The 23,078-nt window shown below is 44.9% G+C and overlaps 1 protein-coding gene and 1 non-coding gene across 2 annotated transcripts in view; one reads left to right on the plus strand and one right to left on the minus strand.

The window, feature by feature from the left end:
- LOC139584368 (cystic fibrosis transmembrane conductance regulator-like) overlaps window positions 1-23,078 on the plus strand; it is a 59,618-nt gene that overhangs the window by 6,409 nt on the left and 30,131 nt on the right. The window contains exons 6-17 of the mRNA XM_071416103.1: window positions 5,084-5,247; window positions 5,950-6,075; window positions 7,019-7,136; window positions 7,426-7,554; window positions 10,230-10,322; window positions 11,363-11,539; window positions 12,157-12,348; window positions 16,803-16,897; window positions 18,191-18,277; window positions 19,053-19,605; window positions 22,397-22,657; window positions 22,894-23,022. Of these exons, the coding sequence (XP_071272204.1) occupies window positions 5,084-5,247; window positions 5,950-6,075; window positions 7,019-7,136; window positions 7,426-7,554; window positions 10,230-10,322; window positions 11,363-11,539; window positions 12,157-12,348; window positions 16,803-16,897; window positions 18,191-18,277; window positions 19,053-19,605; window positions 22,397-22,657; window positions 22,894-23,022 (2,124 nt within the window). The remainder of the gene's footprint in view (window positions 1-5,083; window positions 5,248-5,949; window positions 6,076-7,018; window positions 7,137-7,425; window positions 7,555-10,229; window positions 10,323-11,362; window positions 11,540-12,156; window positions 12,349-16,802; window positions 16,898-18,190; window positions 18,278-19,052; window positions 19,606-22,396; window positions 22,658-22,893; window positions 23,023-23,078) is intronic.
- trnaa-ugc (transfer RNA alanine (anticodon UGC)) lies at window positions 16,578-16,654 on the minus strand. Its single transcript has one exon. It is a non-coding gene; the product is annotated as a tRNA-Ala (tRNA).

Genomic DNA, 23,078 nt, shown 5'->3' on the forward strand with positions numbered 1-23,078 from the left:
ACTATGTGGTAACAAACAAACTGCAGCATGGGCCGAATCCCAGCTCGAGATACATACGCAGCCAGGCAACTCCGACCTCCCTGTAAAATCATACATCATGCAGATGTCAATGAGAGAAGGACGTAAAAAATGTGAGTCACACTCCAAGCACATTTCTCCACTCCGGTTAGGCTTGGGCATGAGTCCTATGTCAGTGCTCAGTGGTGGAAAACAAGTGAAGCCAGCCATTTGTCAAGCCAACATGGGATGAGAGGGGTGTGTAATTTAGCCGTAGCTAGGATAGTGAAGGCTGAACGTTAGGAGTCCTAGAGCAGGGGTGTTGAATGTCAATACACTCTGCTACCTGCTCCTAGGCAATTATCACCTGGATTGGATGTGGCTTCAAACTCTCACTTGTTCCCAAGCTCTCTCTTCTCCTCTCTTGTGGCTTAGCCCAAAGCTATCTCTACCAACTAGCATGCGTTTATATTGCCAAGCCCTACCATCTAGGCTTTTTGGATAAAGGGGTAGACGGTTAACAATTGACTTGATTTCGGGCACTCTGAAACAAATCTCACATGTGCGCAGGCCAGTTAGATTGTATTGTTTTATTCAACTTCATATTCATCATCTCCAGCACCACCCCAACATCAACATATGTGACCCACCGTCTCTTTTCAGTCTTATGTCCTACAATTTGAAATTGTGTTGTTTTACATTGGATAAAGGTACAGACTCAGATCTTCAAAATGGCGTATCATACACTGTCGTTAGAGGAAACATGGGGAAGTAATGCTGCCAATTTAGAAGAAAAAGCCATTCAAACGTTTAGATTTTCACACTTGCTCTACATCAATCCTTGGGAATCATATTGAATATTTAGAAAAGGAATAATTTCACCAAATTGCCAACATGGATTCTCTGAACATTATTTCACCAAGTTCCCAGATTAGCCAAACCAAAAATTGTTGTATAATAAAGTTAACCTTCACATTGATCAGCTACAGTGCTGTTCTTTGTTTATGCCCACTTAGCATAATTTTCACCCTCTCTAGTAGCCTACAATTAGGAAAAATGTAAAACACATAAAGGCTTAGGTAAAAATAATATATAGACCTAGGCCTATATAGTTCAAATGGTGCCGGAAGAAATGGCAGCAGTTTTACGGGCGCCCAACCAATTGTGCTATTATGTGTTTTTTTCTTGCGTTATTCATATATATATTATATTCAAAAAAGAGCTTCTGGATATCATGACAACGATCACTCACCTCGGATTGGACGAAGATTTTTTCTACAACAACTGCCACACTGATCCTCAACACTGGATCTCCCCAGGGGTGCCTGCTCAGTCCCCTCCTGTACTCCCTGTTCACCCACGACTGCATGGCCAGGCACGACTCCAACACCATCATTAAGTTTGCAGACGACACAACAGTGGTAGGCCTGATCACCGACAACAACGAGACAGCCTATAGGGAGGAGGTGAGAGACCTGGCCATGTGGTGCCAGAATAACAACCTATCCCTCAACGTAACGAAGACTAAGGAGATGATTGTGGACTACAGGAAAAGGAGGACCGGGCATGCCCCCATTCTCATCGACAGGGCTGCAATGGAGCAGGTTGAGAGCTTCAAGTTCCTTGGTGTCCACATCAAAACAAACTAGAATGGTTCAAAGCACACCAAGACAGTCGTGAAGAGGGCACGACAAAGCCTATTCCCCCTCAGGAAACTAAAAAGATTTGGCATTGTTTCTAAGATCCTCAAAAGGTTCTACAGCTGCAACATCGAGAGCATCCTGACTGGTTGCATCACTGCCTGGTACGGCAATTGCTCGGCCTCCAACCGCAAGGCACTACAGAGGGTAGTGCGTACGGCCCAGTACATCACTGGGGCTAAGCTGCCTGCCATCCAGGAGTAAGGCCCTAAAAATTGTCAAAGACCCCAGCCACCCCAGTCATAGACTGTTCTCTCTACCACCGCATGGCAAGCGGTACCTGAGTGCCAAGTCTAGGACAAAAAGGATTCTCAACAGTTTTTTCCCCCAAGCCATAAGACTCCTGAACAGGTAATCAAATGGCTACCCGGACTATTTGCATTGTGTGCCCCCCCAACCCCTCTTTTATGTTGCTGCTACTCTCTGTTTATCATATATGCATAGTCACTTTAACTATACATTCATGTAAATACTACTTCAATACCAGTGCTCCCGCACATTGCCTAACCGGGCTATCTGCATTGTGTCCCGCCACCCGCCACCCGCCACCCACCACCCGCCAACCCCTCTTTTACGCTACTGCTACTCTGTTCATCATATATGCATAGTCACTTTAACCATTTCTACATGTACATACTACCTCAATCAGCCTGACTAACCTGTGTCTGTATGTAGCCTCGCTACTTTTATAGCCTCGCTACTGTATATATTTTATGTATGTATTTTAACTGACAGTATTTAATTTAACTAACAGTATGTAATTTAACTGACAGTATGCTGTTTAACTGACAATATGTAGTTTAACTGACAGTATGCTGTTTAACTGACAGTATGTAGTTTAACTAACAGTATGTAGTTTAACTGACAGTATGTAGTATAACTGACAGTATGTAGTTTAACTGACAGTATGTGATTTAACTGACAGTATGTGATTTAACTGACAGTATGTGATTTAACTGACAGTATGTATTTTAACTGACAGTATGTAGTTTAACTGACAGTATGTAGTTTAACTGACAGTATGTAGTTTAACTGACAGTATGTAGTTTAGTCTACAGTATGTCTCTCCACACTTCTCAAGGAATGTGTTAAACAGCGATATTCAACTGGGGGTCTGCAGGGGGTCAACCGGTGATCTGCAGGGTTGTGTGGGAAAAAATAAGAAAATACATTATTTTATTTTATTTATTTTATTATTTCAATGTTTTCATGAATATCACTAACAGCAACAGAATAAACAAAATTGTAATTACATGTCACGTTCCTGACCTTATTTCCTTTATTTTGTCTTTGTTTAGTATGGTCAGGACGTGAGCTGGGTGGGCATTCTATGTTATGTGTTTCTATGTTTAGGTTCATTGTTAATTAGCCTGATATGGTTCTCAATCAGGGGCAGGTGTTTACGTTTCCTCTGATTGAGAACCATATTAAGGTAGGCTGTTCACACCGTTTGTTTGTGGGTGATTGTTCCTGTGTCAGTGTTTGTGCCACACGGGACTGTTTCGTTTGTTAGTTTGTTCCGGTTCGTGCGTTCTTCGTTGTCTGTAAGTTCTCATGTTCATGTTTACGTCGTTTGTTATTTTTGTAATTCATCAAGTGTGCTTCGTGTTCGTCTTTCTTTAAATAAATCATTATGTCTTCATACCTCGCTGCATATTGGTCCGATCCATGCTCCTCCTCAGACGAGGAGAACGAACGTTACATTACATACCTAGAGTAGAAAATAGGATAATATTTTCTCTCTAATGATGTCAACTTTATTTATTAACTTCTAATATTGAGCTAGTTACACTCACTGGAGCTAGTTACACTCACTGGAGCTAATTACACTCACTGGAGCTAATTACACTCACTGGAACTAATTACACTCACTGGAGCTAATTACACTCACTAGAGCTAGTTACACTCATTGGAACTAGTTACACTCACTGGAACTAGTTACACTCACTGGAGCTAGTTACACTCACTGGAGCTGATTACACTCACTGGAGCTAATTACACTCACTGGAGCTAATTACACTCACTGGAACTAGTTACACTCACTGGAGCTAGTTACACTCACTGGAGCTGATTACACTCACTGGAGCTAATTACACTCCCTGGAGCTAGTTACACTCACTGGAACTAGTTACACTCACTGGAGCGAATTACACTCACTAGAGCTAGTTACACTCACTGGGGCTAATTACACTCACTGGAGCTAATTACACTCACTAGAGCTAGTTACACTCACTGGGGCTAATTACACTCACTGGGGCTAATTACACTCACTGGAGCTAATTACACTCACTAGCGCAAATTACACTCACTAGAGCTAATTACAGTCACTGGAGCTAATTACAGTCACTGGAGCTAATTACACTCACTGGAGCTAGTTACTGTCACTGGAGCTAATTACACTCACTGGAACTAATTACACTCACTGGAGCTAGTTACACTCACTGGAACTAGTTACACTCACTGGCGCTAGTTACACTCACTGGAGCTAATTACAGTCACTGGAGCTAATTACAGTCACTGGAGCTAATTACACTCACTGGAGCTAATTACACTCACTGGAGCTAGTTACAATCACTGGAGCTAGTTATACTCACTGGCGCTAGTTACACTCACTGGAGCTAATTACACTCACTGGAGTTAATTACACTTACCAGCGCTAATTACACTCACTGGAGTTAATTACACTTACTAGCGCTAATTACACTCACTGTAGCTAATTACACTCACTGGAGCTAATTACACTTACTGAAGCTAATTACACTCACTGAAGTATCTGACATAGGCTTAGAAAAAGCACCTGTGAATAGTTGACCAGTGTGGCAAGTGCCGCTGGCTGCTGGTAAGCTTTCCTGAATTGGACATACATTTTTGCCAACACATGGCTAACCTTTGTTTAATCAGCTTAACAGCTGCTTTTAGTGAAAATGTGTTTGGAGTTACCTTTCTAGCTAATAGGATATATAAGAGTTTACACTACCTCTTCCAATTATAATGTGGGGAGGTCAATATTATTAAAAACTATGTACCAAATCTATTAATTTGAAAATGTTGATTACTTTTCTTTGCCATTATCATTCACCTGATTGTAAAACAACATGTGTAAAAAAGTTTTTTTGCTAATGTATTATGGGATCCCTGGGTTGCCGATTTGCCTAGGAGGGTTAAAGACCCATGGTGTAAAATATGTATTGTAGATTTGTCCTTACATATTTATTTTTGTTTATTTTTGTTGTGGTTGTGTGTGTGTGTGTGTGTGTGTGTGTGTGTGTGTGTGTGTGTGTGTGTGTGTGTGTGTGTGTGTGTGTGTGTGTGTGTGTGTTCTGTGTACATATACATGTTACTGCGTGTGTCTTCTCTTCATACATTCATGTGTATGTGTGTTTCAGAGTCTTGGCCTGGCACACTTTGTGTGGATCACCCCTCTGCAGTGCATCCTGTGTGTGGGGTTGATCTGGGAGCTGATCGAGGTGAATGGTTTCTGTGCCTTGGCTGCCCTCACCCTGCTGGGCATCATACAGGCCTGCCTCTCTCAGAAGATGGGGCCTCACAGGTGGGTACTGGACTCTACAGGGGTTCACACACACACACACACACACACACACACACACACACACACACACACACACACACACACACACACACACACACACACACACACACACACACACACACACACACACACACACACACACACACTGTGCCCTCTAGATGGGTCGGACAGGTAGCTCTGATCTTCGCCACTGATCTCATCTTACCCACATAGAACAGAACGGCATGGCCTGTGCCCCTGAGAAATGTCAACAAAGTGGGAAACCCTGCCTATTCAGACGGGCACAACTTTCACTGTTCCACACAAAACTCTTTGATCCAGAAATACATCTTGTTAATTATTCTTTTTTTTTTTCAAATATTTTTTATTGAACACACACAAGAATGGTGTATAAGTATAAAAGACAGGTATACAATTCTTATCTAAACATAAAAGAGCAGACAGAAACAAAAAGACCCAGAGTTCTGGGTACAAAACAAATATTACAAAACAAGACATACAGAACAAGGACAGGTAGAAAGAAAGAGGGTAGATGTCACCCCCCACTTCTTCCCCCCCTTTATCCCTCCCCCATTTCTTCCTGTGTGTCTTATTCTGTGTGTGTGTGTGTGTGTGTGTGTGTGTGTACGTACGTGAGTCTAATATGTGTGTTTGTGTGTGTGTGTCTGTCTGTGTGTGTTTGTGGGGGGGTCCTATGATCAGGCAGAAAAGAGCAGGGTTAATCAGCAGGCGTCTGGCTCTGACCTCAGAGATCGTAGAGAACATCCACTCAGTGAAGGCCTACGGCTGGGAGGAGGTGATGGAGACCATCATCAAGAACATCAGACAGTAAGACACACACAAAACACTCCATGACCTAACTATAACCTAATACTGTACATAAACAGAGACAAGTGATCTTACAAGCATTAACCACTGGGTGGTTCCAGCCCTGAATACTGATTGGCTGACAGCCATTGTATATCAGACCGTATACCATGGGTATGACAAAACATTTATTTTTACTGCTGTAATTACGTTGGTAACCCGTTTATAATAGCAATAAGGCACCTCAGGGGTTTGTGGTATATGGCCAATATACCTCGGCTAATGGCTGTATCCAGGCACTCCGCGATGCGTCTTGCCTAAGAACAGCCCTTAGCCGTGGTATATTGGCCATATACCACACCCCCCCCCCCCGTGCCTTATTGCTTAAATGTTCAAGGCAACAATCCCAGACCTATAGGGAAAGTGGTCATGCTTTGACTCTGTTGTAATACTCTGACGTGACAAGTCATGTTAGCAACAAGAACCCATCTATCTAAGATCTTCTTGGAACTAAAAACTGTTAGTTTAGATAGATGATCTGTGACTCTCATTAATGAGATTCCCATCAAGATAATTTCGCTTCAATTCCTTTAAATATGACTCAAAGCTCAAAGGAAGCATTAATTGCGCTCTATGATCATAACACATGACTTTCACAAACAAAGCCAATCAGAGCAACAATCCTGCAGTGTGTAGTCCAGTCAATCAATGGAGAGCTCTATCCTTGATGTGTTATGTTTTTTGGTTATACAGTCCTTGAGTAAATTGCCAATGTTCAATGTTTAATCCCTGTCTGATTTGGGAGAATGTGGGGCTAAATCCAAAATGACATTTCCCTGTGGCTGTTTGTCCACCTATTTATGCCGTCAAGTACGTGACAGGACATCTTGTAACCTTGTCTAGGCAGACTGTGACGTAAATATGGTCCCCCACCCCCCCACCTCTCCTCTCTCCCCCCTCCCAGGGATGAGATGACGCTGACGAGGAAGATTGGTTCTCTGCGGTACTTCTACAGCGCCTCCTACTTCTTCTCTGCCATCCTGGTCATTGTGTCAGCTATCGTGCCCCACGCCCTCAGCAAGGTACTTTCCACACTGGTCTATATATATTTATTTAAAATCTAATTGACTTATGATGTTTTTGATGTTGTGAGTATTTGTTTTGTGTTTGTTTTGTTGACAAAGAATGACAAAATAGTTTCCCCTTGGGGATTAATAAAATACCTTTTCTTATCTGTTTTACTACAAAACACACACTTTTCACATACGTAGACACTGGTATTGTGCTGGATATAATGAATATGAGGTAAAACATCTGTGAAATACTTCTATTGGGGATGAATAAAGTACAATCTGAATGGGGTCTATCCAGGGCATCATCCTGAGAAGTATCTTCACCACTGCCTCTTACCTCATGGTGCTCCGTATGACCCTCACCAGACAGCTGCCCGGCTCCATACAGATGTGGTACGACACCCTGGCGCTGGTCACAAAGATAGAGGTGAGGCGGTTATGCATACTTGGGCATGGGAGGAAAAGACCGATGGGGGGGACGGGAGAAGAATGGAGGGAGGACAGGGAGTGGGGAAAGGGATGGGGGGAGGACAGGGGGAAGGGAGAAGAATGGAGGGAGGACAGGGAGTGGGGAAAGGGATGGGGGGAGGACAGGGGGAAGGGAAAGGGATGGATGGGGTTTCAAAGTTCTATTTAGATGCGGTACAGTACGCTGGAACTTTGGGTCATCGTCGAAGTGGGAATCTATCAGAGTCTGATAGAGGGCTGGAATAGTTGGGAGTTGGGTTGGAGAAGCACATGTTGTAGTCATGTTGTAGTCTGTATATAATGTATATAATGTACATTTGCATGTGGAATGTACAGACTTGAGGAAGTGGAGTGGAAATGAGTGCTTGTTAACAGAGGTTGATGATAACTCTGTTTTTGTCATTGTCAACTCTTGTTTTGTCAGTGTCCCCAAAGGTAATGTCAGTGTCCCCGAAGGTTATGTCAGTGTCCCCGAAGATTATGTCAGTGTCCCCGAAGGTTATGTCAGTGTCCCTGAAGGTTATGGCACTGTCCCTGAAGGTTATGGCACTGTCCCTGAAGGTTATGACACTGTCCCTGAAGGTTATGTCAGTGTCCCTGAAGGTTATGTCACTGTCCCTGAAGGTTATGACACTGTCCCTGAAGGCTATGTCAGTGTCCCCGACGGTTATGTCAGTGTCCCTGAAGGTTATGGCACTGTCCCTGGAGGTTATGTCAGTGTCCCCGACGGTTATGTCAGTGTCCCTGAAGGTTATGGCACTGTCCCTGAAGGCTATGTCAGTGTCCCCGACGGTTATGTCAGTGTCCCTGAAGGTTATGGCACTGTCCCTGAAGGTTATGTCAGTGTCCCCGACGGTTATGTCAGTGTCCCTGAAGGTTATGACACTGTCCCTGAAGGCTATGTCAGTGTCCCTGAAGGTTATGTCACTGTCCCTGAAGGTTATGGCACTGTCCCTGAAGTTTATGTCAGTGTCCCTGAAGGTTATGTCAGTGTCCCCGACGGTTATGTCAGTGTCCCTGAAGGCTATGTCACTGTCCCTGGAGGTTATGTCGCTGTCCCTGGAGGTTATGTCGCTGTCCCTGGAGGTTATGTCGCTGTCCCTGGAGGTTATGGCACTGTCCCTGAAGGTTATGTCGCTGTCCCTGGAGGTTATGGCACTGTCCCTGAAGGTTATGACACTGTCCCTGAAGGTTATGGCACTGTCCCTGGAGGTTATGTCAGTGTCCCTGAAGGTTATGTCAGTGTCCCCTGATGGTTATGTCAGTGTCCCCTGATGGTTATGTCAGTCTCCCTGAAGGTTATGTCACTGTCCCTGAAGGTTATGTCACTGTCCCTGAAGGTTATGTCAGTGTCCCCGACAGTTATGTCAGTTTTGGTGTTTTTTTTGTCAGTATCTGAAGAATCTGTATCTGTATCTGAAGACTCATAGGAATTGGCACAAACACACGGATCAGTGTTTCCCCTATATTCATTTAGCAGCGGCTATTTAATATTACATTTTTTTCATCATTTTTGGGATGGTAAAGTGTTTACAGTGTAAACTTAAACAACTAAACCAGATATAAAGTATTTAGAGATAATGGAGCTATATATTTTTAAATAAGATTTTTGAATAACAATCACCAAAATAATAACTAGACAGTCAAGGAGAATCAAAAATGGCAAAAATGTCATGGCATGGGGCCCTCATTGATTTTGGTATTATGTTTGAGTCACTCATGTAGCATAGAACACGGCATAAGCCATGGTAAAATGTGTAGAATTGCAGGAAATTAACTTTAAACAGCAACATTTTGTCTCTGTCGCCAAGAGGAGGTCCTTTAAAAATGTTGGTTGGAGACTGCACAACTGGCCACGCCCACTACCACGCTAACTTTGCCACTGCAAGAATCCTAGGTGAAACACTGCAGACGCGTACACACACAGGCAACCACACACGCACGGAGGCATTCAATCACACGCACAAAGAGGAAGTAGAAGCTACCTGTTTGAGGTAATGGAGTCATCTTTCCAGTCCAACATCTGGAATCCAAAACACACACAGCCCCCCCCACACCAACTGCACCCCAAGACACATACATGCCCTTCACACTGCCTTGCCATAAGGCCCATCAAGAAATAGAGAGAGAGAGACAGACACATGCCCTTCACACTGCCTTGCCATAAGGCCCATCAAGAAATAGAGAGAGAGAGACAGACACATGTCGTCCTCGGCCAAAAAGGCCATATTAGGGTCACAGTACAGTTGTTGTTGTGTCATTCTTATCAGGGATTCCTCTCTATCTCCTGAACATGTTGTATATTCTGTCTGAGCCAGTACTGCACAAGGCGTAGGACAACACGTTGTCTATTCTGTATTTGAGCCACTACTGTTTGTTCTCCACTGTGTGTGTGTGCGTGTGTGTGTGTGTGTGTGTGTGTGTGTGTGCGTGTGTGTGTGTGTGTGTGTGTGTGTGTGTGTGTGTGTGTGTGTGTGTGTGTGTGTGTGTGTGTGTGTGTGTGTGTGTGTGTGTGTGTGTGTGTGCGTGCGTGCGTGCATATTGATCTGACTTGTTGTTGCCGAGATAATATTCTTGTCTGTTTCAATTTGTAATACACTAGTGGTTTTAACTCTTGTTTTGTCTGTCCTGTAGGAATACCTCTGTAAAGAGGAGTACAAAGTATTAGAGTACAACCTGACCACCACTGAGGTAGAGCTGGTGAACGTGACCGCCTCCTGGGATGAGGTACGAGTGTGTGTGTGTGTGCATTCTATTCTTCCTGATAATAATCCTACTATTGTGTAGGTAAAAGGCAATTCATCATCATGACCACAGAACAACGTTATCAGTTTGAAGTGTCGCAGGCAGTACATTTAACTTTATGGACACATGTTATGGCCATCCCAAGTAGGTAAAAAATGATTTGTGTTCAGATCCTTTGTGCACTAATTTAGATAACCAATACCAATGCTATGCTAGACGGTGGTAAACTATACCAAACCCATTCTATGCTGGGACAATCTGGTTAGGAATCCATTCATTTATCACATCCAGGATTCTATCCCAGCGTCTCCTCCTGTAAAAAAGTTGTTTTGGAAATAGGCCAGAGTTGTCAGACTGGTCTTTATTGTGGACTGCGTGTACGTCAGCTCATTTGAATATGAATGTGACGCAGTGTAAGCTATAGAAGTGACGGAAGCCCTTGGCATTAGAAGATCACTGACCCATAAAACGTCACCCAGCTCAATGATTTAACAAACCAACCAGGTTCACCGTTTCTCTCCTACAGAACTCTCACCAGTGATTTGATTTCTATGGAAATGTTGATGGATTAGGGGCCAATACTGACATTTGAGGCCTTTTTTCTTTGGGGCGCAAGAGTCTCCTCTTTCTCAGTGATTCCAAGAAACTTGAAAATAAATGACCAAAAAATACTTTCTCGTCTTTCTAATTTTCCCAGCTGGATGGCTGAGACATTTCAGCATAAAGCCTTCATCAGAGCATGGTATCACTAGTCTGTTGTCCCCTTTATGCACAAATAGTATTTCTAATACAACCAGAGCTGTACACACATGAGCTCACTCTTTCAGACAAGCTGGTCTGGTCATATTGTATGAGAGAAACTTACATTTGATGTAATGTAAAGCTATTTCCCACCCTCTCTCTACCTCTCCCCCCCTCTCTCTCTCCCCCCTCCCTCTCTCTCTTTCTCCTCCTACTCTCTCTCCCTCTCACCCTCCCTCACTCTCTCTCTATTTCTCCCCCAACTCTCTCCCCCTCTCCAGGGTATCGGGGCGTTGTTTGAGAAGATAAAGCAGGAGAACAAATCTAACGGCCACCCTAACGGTGACGTAGGGCTGTTCTTCACCAACCTATATGTTACACCCGTCCTCAAGAACATCAGCCTGTATCTGGAGAAGGGACAGATGCTGGCCGTGGCTGGATCCACCGGCTCCGGAAAGGTACCACTACCACTCACTGTCTGTCAGGGAACACTGGGGTGGATGGAGGAGGTCTGTGCCTTTCTAGTTTACTTTATTGGGTTGATTTGATTTGACACGAACAATGTACATTAATCAACATTTCTGTAAATGTGCCAACTGCAGTCCCTGTAATTCTCATATCTCATTATGTCATAGGGTCTTCCATTCCAACGATTAGCCTACTATTGACATTTTCCACTGGAAACACAAAGAAGCAAGTGTTCCCGGTGGAAAATGTTAATCGTAGGCTAGTGGAAGACTCTGGATAAAAACTGGTTATAAATGCATTTTTTGATAGCGACGGACACATTTTACCTGCCAACTGGTAAGTATTATTCCTAGAAATTATAGATCTGCTTTTGTTGACAGGCAAAAACAAATGGTGTGAAAACTGACACTTTAGGTTAGGGTTATTTTCCTTTGTCAGGCACCAGAGAGACGCTCAACTAAGGGAGTCCACAAATATCAGCCCAATGTCCCAACAGACTCCTGAAGTTGCGTCTGGAAGCTAACACACACACTAATGTGTGTCTTCCATAGAGATTAAATGTAATTTTATCTGTGTCTGTTGTCTTTAATTCTGTGTCTCCCCCCAGAGTTCCCTGCTGATGATGATCCTGGGAGAGCTGGTCCCGTCAGAGGGGAAGATCAAACACAGTGGGCGGATCTCCTTCTCCCCCCAGACCTCCTGGATCATGCCCGGAACCATCCGTGACAACATCCTGTTTGGTCTGACCTACGACGAATTCCGCTACACCTCTGTCATCAAGGCATGTCAGCTGGAGGAGGTACGGTGGACTGAAATATGTAACCTTGTTGTTTGTGTGTTGTTTGTTAACTTGGTTAGAATTCCTTTGGTCTCAGGTCTGGTCTTTGATGTGGTTGTGTCGGATGTTTCTTACTTTTTCTGCTTTCCTTTCTGCTTTCCTTTGTCTTTGCTTTGTTCTCGCTATTTTTTTCTTAACCTGAATAGTTTTCTTCTACTCTCTCAACCTCCCCCTGTTCTGTTGCTACTCTCAACCTCCCCGTGTTCTATTGCTACTCTCAACCTCCCCCTGTTCTGTTGCTACTCTCTCAACCTCCCCCTGTTCTGTTGCTAACTCTCAACCTCCCCCTGTTCTGTTGTTACCTTCTCAACCTCCCCCTGTTCTGTTGCTAACTCTCAACCTCCCCCTGTTCTGTTGCTACTCTCTCAACCTCCCCCTGTTCTGTTGCTACTCTCTCAATCTCCCCCTGTTCTGTTGCTACTCTCTCAACCTGCCCCTGTTCTGTTGCTACTCTCAACCTCCCCGTGTTCTATTGCTACTCTCTCAATCTCCCCCTGTTCTGTTGCTACTCTCTCAACCTCCCCCTGTTCTGTTGCTACTCTCTCAACCTCCCCCTGTTCTGTTGCTAACTCTCAACCTCCCCCTGTTCTGTTGCTACTCTCTCAACCTCCCCCTGTTCTGTTGCTAACTCTCAACCTCCCCCTGTTCTGTTGCTACTCTCTCAACCTCCTCCTGTTCTGTTGCTACTCTCTCAACCTCCTCCTGTTCTGTTGCTACTCTCTCAACCTCCCTCTGTTCTGTTGCTACTCTCTCAACCTCCCCCTGTTCTGTTGCTAACTCTCAACCTCCCCTTGTTCTGTTGCTAACTCTCAACCTCCCCCTGTTCTGTTGCTACTCTCTCAACCTCCCCCTGTTCTGTTGCTAACTCTCAACCTCCCCCTGTTCTGTTGCTACTCTCTCAACCTCCCCCTGTTCTGTTGCTACTCTCTCAACCTCCCCCTGTTCTGTTGCTACTCTCTCAACCTCCCCCTGTTCTGTTGCTACTCTCTCATTCCCAACCCAATTCTCTCTCCTTCTCCCTTGACTCATATGTTCTACTTGACTGTCTACCCAGTAGCCTTTGTGAGGCGTTGATGTGTCATATTTCTCCAGTTTATGCACACACACACACACACGCACGCACATACACGCACACACACACACAATGCCGTCCCATCCCTGTGTGGAGCCCCAGTGTTAAGTGGTGGGCAGTGTGTTCAAAGTGCTGCCTCAGCAGGGGGGCCGTGTCACTGGATTACTGTCCCAGACACTCCCGTTGCCATGGACACACCACATTATGTCATTGGGACGGAATATCAGCTTGCTCAGAGTCACAGGCATTGATATAGATTAGACTAGCACTCATTGTCAATCTGTGTATCTGTGTATATTTAGGATCAGGAGTTTTTCCTGACTACATGACCTGACCAGATAACTCTGGGCAGCAGAGCTACTATACAGTAGTTATCATTGGTTTTACATTTTGACTTTTGAGAAGGCGTGAAAATGATTAGAGTGGCAAATTGGCACCACTCATGCCCTGGGGTATTGATGATTTGCCACAGATAAAGTGGATGGTGTGTTACACAATGGCTGTTTGACCAACATCAGAGTGTGTTTAAAGCAAACACTACTGTATGAACATATTTAATCGCTTTGACAGCTCACGATAGTGACCATTCCCTCTTATGTAACTGCAACGTCTACCTTTTATCCAAACTGTCAATTGAGTGACTTTAGAAGGGTCATGAATATGAAATCTCTCAAAGTGCGTAATATGACAAAAGCAATCTGGTGTACGTGGTCTGAGACAGAGAGAAAAGAGAGACACCTGTTTCTGTGTGCCCAGACGAATCAGACTATGTTTAGTAGGGCTTGTGATTGTGCTGCAGACTATTGTGGCCTGTCCCAGGACCAACTACCATTGGTGGGTTGTATCTTGTAAACCCCAAGTATTTTACACATTTGCCCTTAGTGAGCTTGTAGGTTTCAGCTCTAGCCTAACAGTGGATACATTCCAAATGGCAATCTATTCCCTATAAAGTGCACTACTTTTGACCAGGCTACTGGTCAAAAGAAGGGCACTATATAGGGAACAGGGTGCCATTTGGGACGAATGCAGTGGCTTTGTTCAGTATGAGACACACAAGGTGCCTTTTTCCACTTGCTGTGTTTTAAGACCTGTTAAACAACATGTTAACTTAATTCCCAATGCCTTCCTTTTGGACAGCAGAAGTAGCATTTAAAAAGGTAGGCGGTTTTATGATGGTAGACTGTGTTCCATCACTGTATGACTCAATTCATTATTTACATGTTGGTGTACATGTGTTTCAGACGTTTGTGTTTGAAATAATCTAGTTAATAATGAATTTATCCTTAGTTGTGGTCGTTTTTCATACTCCTTTTATGTTTCAGTGTTTCTGGTTTGGTTTTTGTTGATGTGGTGCTATTAGACTTCTGAAATCAAACCGTTGTGTCTTTCAGCTTGGGTACTTCTACTGTAAATAGCTTTTTTAAATAGCTTTAAGGACATGTGATTTGATTACGCTGTAGCTGTATCCCAATGTGGAAAAGGAATCGGATTTGCAAAACTCAACAAGTTGTACATTTTCAACAGGTTAATTTAAGAACATTTAGGGGACGTTAAATTGAGTCTTTGCCCAGTTTGTTGTCAACATTCTTTCAGGAGTCATAGATTTCTTTAGCTGCCATCTCAGTCTGTTATGTCTGCTAACACAGATGTAAACAATAAGGTATTGAACTTTTGATTTTGTTTTCCTCAACACGTTTAGTAGGGCTATGATGTCTCTACTCCCCTACATTTAGTAGGGCTATGATGTCTCTACTCCCCTACATTTAGTAGGGCTATGATGTCTCTACTCCCCTACATTTAGTAGGGCTATGATGTCTCTACTCCCCTACATTTAGTAGGGCTATGATGTCTCTACTCCCCTACATTTAGTAGGCTATGATGTCTCTACTCCCCTACATTTAGTAGGGCTATGATGTCTCTACTCCCATACATTTAGTAGGGCTATGATGTCTCTAGTCCCATACATTTAGTAGGGCTATGATGTCCCTACTCCCCTACATTTAGTAGGGCTATGATGTCTCTACTCCCCTACATTTAGTAGGGCTATGATGTCCCTACTCCCCTACATTTAGTAGGGCTATGATGTCCCTACTCCCCTACATTTAGTAGGGCTATGATGTCCCTACTCCCCTACATTTAGTAGGGCTATGATGTCCCTACTCCCCTACATTTAGTAGGGCTATGATGTCCCTACTCCCCTACATTTAGTAGGGCTATGATGTCTCTACTCCCATACATTTAGTAGGGCTATGATGTCCCTACTCCCCTACATTTAGTAGGGCTATGATGTCCCTTCTCCCCTACATTTAGTAGGGCTATGATGTCTCTACTCCCATACATTTAGTAGGGCTATGATGTCCCTACTCCCCTACATTTAGTAGGGCTATGATGTCCCTTCTCCCCTACATTTAGTAGGGCTATGATGTCTCTACTCCCCTACATTTAGTAGGGCTATGATGTCCCTACTCCCCTACATTTAGTAGGACTATGATGTCCCTACTCCCCTACATTTAGTAGGGCTATGATGTCCCTACTCCCATACATTTAGTAGGGCTATGATGTCTCTACTCCCCTACATTTAGTAGGGCTATGATGTCTCTACTCCCCCCCTACATTTAGTAGGGCTATGATGTCCCTACCCCCCTACATTTAGTAGGGCTATAATGTCCCTACTCCCCTACATTTAGTAGGGCTATAATGTCCCTACTCCCCTATATTTAGTAGGGCTATGATATCCCTACTCCCCTACATTTAGTAGGGCTATGATGTCCCTACTCCCCTACATTTAGTAGGGCTATGATGTCCCTACTCCCCTACATTTAGTAGGGCTATAATGTCCCTACTCCCCTACATTTAGTAGGGCTATGATGTCCCTACTCCCCTACATTTAGTAGGGCTATGATGTCCCTACTCCCCTACATTTAGTAGGGCTATGATGTCCCTACTCCCCTACATTTAGTAGGGCTATGATGTCTCTACTCCCCTACATTTAGTAGGGCTATGATGTCTCTACTCCCCTACATTTAGTAGGGCTATGATTACATTTACATTTAAGTCATTTAGCAGACGCTCTTATCCAGAGCGACTTACAAATTGGAAAGTTCATACATATTCATCCTGGTCCCCCCGTGGGAATTGAACCCACAACCCTGGCGTTGCAAGCGCCATGCTCTACCAACTGAGCCACACGGGACCAGTAGGGCTAGTAGGGCTATGATGTCTCTACTCCCCTACATTTAGTAGGGCTATGATGTCCCTACTCCCCTACATTACATATTTCAGCTTTTGATTTGTGTGTGTGCATCTCAAACATTTATCTAAACCCCCACTGCTCTCGTCTCAGGATCTGTCCCTGCTGCCGGAGAAAGACAAGACGCCCCTTATGGAGGGAGGGGTGACCCTTAGTGGAGGTCAGAGGGCGAGGATAGGTCTGGCCAGGTAGGTACCTGTAGGCACACACCTGTCTTTTAGCATGCATCACTCACCCCCAGCACCTTTCACCGTCTGTCACCATGGCAACATTCATTCATTAAATCTCCCCCGTTCATTATAAAAGACCCACAATATGTTGAGTCACTCATTCTATGATCTACTTGGCAAAACACTGTGGTTGATTTTTTGAAATCATGACTAGTGTTGTGACTCGTTAAATGTATGGGACAGTGTATGGATAGTGATTCCTGGTCATAATGCCCTATGAAAAAGATGATTACTACAGTATCAATGCTTTCATCTGACTGTTAGTTCAGCTTAGAGGTCTTCTCGGGTCCAAAAAGTCAGACCTGAACGGACCTGGTACTCTCAGACCCGAACCTGAATGGACCCAACAACAACCAGACCTAAAACAGACCCGATTGGACCGAGTGACCAAAGAAATATGTTTATCAGTCAAATTGCTCTTCTGGTTAACGAATAGGCCTTTATATGTTGGCTAGGCCTTCTATAAGTCAATAAATTAACCTTATTAGCTTAAAATAAATATGCTCTAGGCATGCTTCTACATCTGCATTGCTTGCTGTTTGGGGTTTTAAGTTGGGTTTCTGTATATGTACTTTGTGAAATCTGTTGATATAAAAAGGGCTTTATAAATAATATATGCAGAACCCTGGTCAGGTCCACTCGTGTCTATCAGCTGTAGCTACATAGACCCGAGACCCGATGACAATCAAACAGGACCTGACCAGGACCCGAGCAAAAATTTAGAATTTTGGACCCAGACTCGCTCGAGTCTCGGGTATTCGGGTTCGGGTGGATCCGTGAAGACATCTAGTCCAGCTCCTATAACTGTAGTGTTTTATGATCTAATATTTCTGGTGCTTCTGCAGCCTTTTTTTTACTCCCATTAAATCTCTATGTCTAGTCCAACATTCTGAACATATGCATTATTTATTGGTTTTATTGTCCCCGGTCTCCATTTGCTCCCACTTAACTGAGAGCATCACTGCCAGTTTGGCTAGATGTATCACTTAAACTGAATTGAATTCCACAGGGACTTGACTTCCTAATTACATGCCTGTTTGATTTATTACTTACTTCCAATTATATTTGTGTGTGTGTATCTCTGTGTATCTGTGTATGAGTGTGCATCTCTATGTGTGTGTGTGTGTGTGTGTGTGTGTGTGTGTGTGTGTGTGTGTGTGTGTGTGTGTGTGTGTGTGTGTGTGTGTGTGTGTGTGTGTGTGTGTGTGTGTGTGTGTGTGTGTGTGTGTGTGTGTGTGTGTGCTTTTACAGAGCCGTGTACAAAGATGCTGACCTCTACTTGTTGGATTCGCCTTTCACCCACCTGGACATTGTGACGGAGAAAGAGATCTTTGAGAGGTCTGTCTGTGGCTCAACACTGAAGCTTTTATGTGGTCTGGGAGATGAGGATGGGCTGGGGTCTGGGAGATGAGGGTGGGGGATGGGCTGGGGTCTGGGACATGGGGGTGGGGGATGGGCTGGGGTCTGGGAGATGAGGGTGGAGGATGGGCTGGGGTCTGGGAGATGAGGGTGGGGGATGGGCTGGGGTCTGGGAGATGAGGGTGGGGGATGGGCTGGGGTCTGGGAGATGAGGGTGGGGGATGGGCTGGGGTCTGGGAGATGAGGGTGGGGGCTGGGGTCTGGGACGTGGGGGTGGGGGATGGGCTGGGGTCTGGGAGATGAGGGTGGGGGATGGGCTGGGGTCTGGGAGATGAGGGTGGGGGATGGGCTGGGGTCTGGGGGATGGGGGATGGGGGTGGGGGATGGGCTGGGTGAATGGTTAAGGTGAAGAGAGAAGGTTAAGATCAAGGTTGTTGTTGTCATTGACCTTGTTGTCTTTGACCTATTGAGCAATTGGGTTAGGTGGTGAGGTGTGGGCTTTTTGCAGAAATGTAACTTTGTGTCTGACATTCATGACCTTTGATCTAATTTTCAGACATTTGTGTTGTCAGCATCTTTCCTCTCAGAAATGAGGGCAAGCACATGATTGAACAGCAATGTGAAACTTTTTTTACAATGTAAATCTCTTCGCGTTCCTAGGAAACTACATGTTTTCCAAAGGTCACTTCATGCCTGTCTGTTAAAGTAAAGGTTGATAAACTAAACAAAGGATACACATATTTTCTCTTGCCAGGTGTCTGTGTAAACTGATGTCCTCCAAGACTCGTATCGTGGTCACCAGTAAGCTGGACCACCTTAAGAGAGCAGACAAGATCCTTCTGCTTCACAACGGAGTGTGTTACTTCTACGGCTCCTTCTCCCAGCTGCAGGCCAAGAGACCAGACTTCAGCTCCCTGCTCCTGGGCCTGGAGGCCTACGACAACATCAAAGCCGAACGCCGCAGCTCCATCCTCACCGAGACCCTCCGACGTGTCTCCATCGACGAATCCGCCATCCTCCGTGGCCCCGAGCCCATCCGCCAGTCCTTCCGCCAGCCCCCGCCTTCGGTCATCAACGGCATCACGGGACCTCAAGGCATCACCATCGCCGGGGGCGACAGTCTCACAGTGGTGGAGAAACGTAAACAGTCGATTATCTTAAATCCATTAGCAACGGCACGTAAGTTCTCCTTCATCAGTACTGGGCCCCAAAACAGCCAGGCTCCAACCCCAGGGTCCACTACCATCGAGGATGGCGTGCGAGAGCTGTCGGAGAGGAAGTTCTCTGTGGTGCCCGAGGATGATCAGGTGTGGGTGCTTTTCTATGTTCTATGTTTTATTTACATAGTGCTCTTAGAGTTCAGTAAGATCAGAGGGGGGTGTCTCTTTATTAACAACAGCTGGAGTGCGATCTCTAATATTAAGGAAATCTCGAGGTTCTGCTCGCCTGTGTTAGAATACCGATTCTGGCACTAAGACCGCACTCAACGAGCTGTATAGGGCCATAAGCAAACAAGAAAATGCTCATCCAGAGGCGACGCTCATGGTGGCCGGTGATTTTAATTTCTACCAATATGTCACCTGTGCAACCAATATGTCACCTGTGCAACTAGAGGTATACATCCAAAGCTCTCCCCAGCCCTCCATTTGGCAAATCCAACCATAACTCTGTCCTCTTGATTCCTGCTTACAAGCAAAAACTCAAACAGGAAGTACCAGTGACATGCTCAATACAAATACAAAAGTGGTCAGTGAAGCAGATGCTAAGCTACAGGACTGTTTCGCTAGCACAGACTGGAATATATTCCGGGTTTCATCCGATGGCAGTGAGGAGTACACCACATCAGTCACCGGCTTCATTAATAAGTGCATTGACGACGTTGTCTCCACCGTGACCGTACGTACATATCCCAACCAGAAGCCCTGGATTACTGGCAACATACACACTTAGCTAAAGGCTAGAGCTGCTGCTTTCAAGGAGCAGGACACTAATCCAGAAGCTTATAAGAAACCCTGCTATGCCCTCCGACGAACCATCAAACAGGCAAAGCATCAATACAGGACTAAGACGGAATCCTACTACACCGGCTCTGATGCTCATCGTATATGGTAGGGCTTGCAAACTATCACGGATTACAAAGGGAAACGCAGCCCAGAGCTGCCCAGTGACGCAAGGCTACCAGATGAGCTAAATGCCTTCTATGCTCACTTTGATGGAAGCAACACTGAAACATGCGTGAGAGCACCAGCTGTTCTGGATGTCTGTGTGATCACGCTCTCCATAGCCGATGCGAGTAAGACCTTTGAACAGGTTAACATTCACAAGGCCGCAGCGCCAGATGGATTACCAGGATGTGTGCTCGGAGCATGCGCTGGCAAGTGTCTTCACTGACATTTTCAACCACTATCTGGCCAGTCTCTAAAACCTATATGTTTTAAGTAACTCACCATAGTCCCTGTGCCTAAGAACACCAAGGTAATCTGACTAAATGACTACCGCCTGAGCACTCACATTTGTAGCCATGAAATGCTTTGAAAGGCTGGTCAAGGCTCACATCAACACCATCATCCCAGAAACCCTGGACCCACACCAATTTGAATACCGCCCCTACAGATCCACACTCCACACTGCCCTTTCCCACCTGGACAAAAGCAACACCTATGTGAAAATGCTGTTCGTTGACTACAGATCAGCGTTCAACACCATAGTACCCTCCAAGCTCATCACTAAGCTAAGCACCCTGGGACTGAACACTTCCCTCTGCAACTGGATCCTGGACTTCCTGTAAGGCAAGGTGGTGAGGGTAAGCAACAACACATCCACCACGCTGATCCTCAACACGGGGGCCCTTAGAGGTGCGTGCTCAGTCCCCTCCTGAGCTTCAAGTTCCTCAGTGTCCACATCACTAAGGACCTATCATGGTCCAAACACACCAACACAGTGGTGAAGAGGGCACGAAAACGCCTCTTCCTCCTCAGGAGGATGTAAAGATTTGACATGGGTCCTCAGATCCTCAAAAAGTTCTACAGCTGCACCATTGAGAGCATCTTGACCATTGAGAGCACTGCTTGGTATGGTAACTGCTCGGCATCCGCAAAGCTCTACAGAGGGTAGTGCTTACAGACCAATACATCACTGGGCCAAACTCCCTGCCATCCAGGACCTCTATACCAGGTGGTGTCAGAGGAAGGCCCTAAAAATTGTCAAAGACTCCAGGCATCATAGACTGTTCTCTCTGCTACCACACGGCAATACCAGCATGTGAAGTGTGGGACCAAAAGGCACCTGAACAGCTTCTAACCCCAAGCCATAACAGTGCTGAACAGTGATTCAAATGGTTACCCGGACAATTTACATTGACCCCACCTCCCTTATTATTTATTTATTTATCTTAATTGTTTTGCACTGACTCTCTTGCACTGGCTCTATGCACTCTCACTAGACTCTACCCACACACTCACACATGCTGCACTGACACTCCAACACACACACACACTACATACGCTCACGCACACAAAACACATACGCTCACACACATAGACACACTTTCACACTTCACATACGCTGCTGCTGCTCTGTTTATTATATATCCTGATTGCCTAGATTGCCTCACTTTTACCCCTACCCATGCATACATACTGTATTACCTTCATTATCTCTACTAGCTCGTACCCCGGCACATTGACTTGGTACTGGTACTCTTTGTATATAGCCTCTTTTTTGTTTTTGTGTTACTATTTCCTTTTTTATTGAACAAAATGGTGTCATACTTTTTAACTCTGCATTGTTGGGAATGGGCTCGTAAGTAAGCACTTCACTGTAAAGTCTACACCTGTTGTATTCGGCGCGTTGTGACAATTGAAGTTGGTCTTATTGTGTTTTATTCGACATGTTTTTCATTGATTACTTGTATAGCTGTTACACTGTTTGACAGGAGAGCTTGTATGTAAACGTGTTTACACTACTTTGCTGTATCTTGTACAAATGACAAATAAACTCAGGTCGTTGTTAATGAGAATGTGTTTTCAATGATTTACCTGGTTAAATAAAGGCAAAATATATACAAAAAAATCTAACTTTCATTTGATTTGATTATAGGTGGAAGAGTCGCTGCCCCGGGGGAACCTGTACCACGACGGTCTGCAGCACCTGAGTGGGCAGCGGCGCCAATCTGTGCTGCAGTTCATCACCAACGCCCAGGGGCAGGGCAGGAGGGAGCAGCTCCAGACATCCTTCAGGAAGAAGCTGTCCGTCACGCCGCAGTGCGAGCTGGCCTCTGAGCTGGATATCTACGCACGACGCCTGTCCAAAGATAGTGTCTATAACATCAGTGAGGATGTGGATGAGGAGGACATGGAGGTAGGTTCAGTGAAGGCAGCAGCTTGGACGTTTTCCCCTGTAGCTGCTGGTCTTTAAGAGCACATGGAGGTAATGGTTAGGATCAAGGAGTTGCCAAAGGGACGTCATAGAATGTTCACCAGTGTTTGAACCACCTTTTCCAAAGTAAAGTTTGAACATAAAAGTTTGAAGACAAAACACAAAGAACAGCTAGGTTTTAGTATTTAATTTGACATATCTCTTTTGTCTGTTTGCAGCAATGCTTTGCAGACGAGCGTGAGAACGTGTTTGAGACGACGTCGTGGAACACCTATCTGCGTTACATCTTCACCAACAGGAACCTGGTCTACGTCCTCATCTTCATCTTCCTCATCTTCGCTCTCGAGGTAATGATAGCTTTAGATGATCCCTGTCTTGGATATACTGTAGAGCAAGGATAGAC

The sequence above is a fragment of the Salvelinus alpinus genome, chromosome 9 (assembly GCF_045679555.1).
Source record: "Salvelinus alpinus chromosome 9, SLU_Salpinus.1, whole genome shotgun sequence".
NCBI classification, from domain to species: domain Eukaryota; kingdom Metazoa; phylum Chordata; class Actinopteri; order Salmoniformes; family Salmonidae; genus Salvelinus; species Salvelinus alpinus.